The following is a 780-nucleotide window of genomic DNA, read 5'->3' on the forward strand; positions in this document are numbered from 1 at the left end:
TACTGATGGGACAGCGTCAGGCTTCAGTCTGTTGGTCCGGTGAACATCTAGATCCACCACCTTCTCCTCAGTGTAATCTTCCTCCAGAAAGTGTTCACTACAAATCCTGGAGTCAGAGCCCATCGGAGGCGCTTCCTCTTCAATGCTGCTGGCAGAGCATCAGTGCTGTTCTCCATTTCAGCAGCAGTTTATGATGGTAAACTGTTTTGCCCATGGCTCTAACTCTGTAAAGCTCATTCTTATATGCAGGAGCAATGCAGTAGTGGCTTCATGTTTGTCTTCTGATCTGTGGCTCCTCAGTCTCCATCTTTCTACTGTCCATGATCTGTCTTCCACTGTCTTGTCTCTAGACCTGCGAAGCTACCACATCCTGTGACGTCACCAGTTGTAGTACGCCAAGATGGCAGCACCCTTTGGAGAAAAGACACAAAAGAATCTTCTTTTTCCTTTTATATGCTTTAATTTTTCGGATTTGTTAAAACTACAAGTCAAAATGGTGAACTATGTAGTGCTGAACTGTGTCACAAGACCATTATTGTTTGTTTTTTTTATTGTTTTTGTGTCGGGATTTTTTGGACAGCATGGCAAACTTTGCACGAACTCTTCCCCTGATCTTTTTAAATGTTTAAATAAAAACTAGATGCAGTGGCATCAGCGGCTCTCCGACTTGATCACGAGTCACCACACCGATTACAGACTACAGTTTGCTAACTGTCTGCCTGTGTCTGGCAAAATGCATCATCACTGCATGACAGAATATTCCCAACAGGCCGTCTACTT

At 43.8% G+C, this 780-nt stretch overlaps 1 protein-coding gene across 1 annotated transcript in view; it reads left to right on the forward strand.

The window, feature by feature from the left end:
* Positions 1-376, forward strand: part of LOC103366900 (ATM interactor-like) — a 4,472-nt gene extending 4,096 nt beyond the window's left edge. Inside the window, exons 2-3 of the mRNA XM_008294763.1 lie at positions 88-196; positions 351-376. Of these exons, the coding sequence (XP_008292985.1) occupies positions 88-196; positions 351-376 (135 nt within the window). The remainder of the gene's footprint in view (positions 1-87; positions 197-350) is intronic.
* Positions 377-780: the final 404 nt, after the last annotated feature.

The sequence above is a fragment of the Stegastes partitus genome, unplaced genomic scaffold (assembly GCF_000690725.1).
Source record: "Stegastes partitus isolate 25-593 unplaced genomic scaffold, Stegastes_partitus-1.0.2 Scaffold992, whole genome shotgun sequence".
Classification (NCBI taxonomy): Eukaryota; Metazoa; Chordata; class Actinopteri; family Pomacentridae; genus Stegastes; species Stegastes partitus.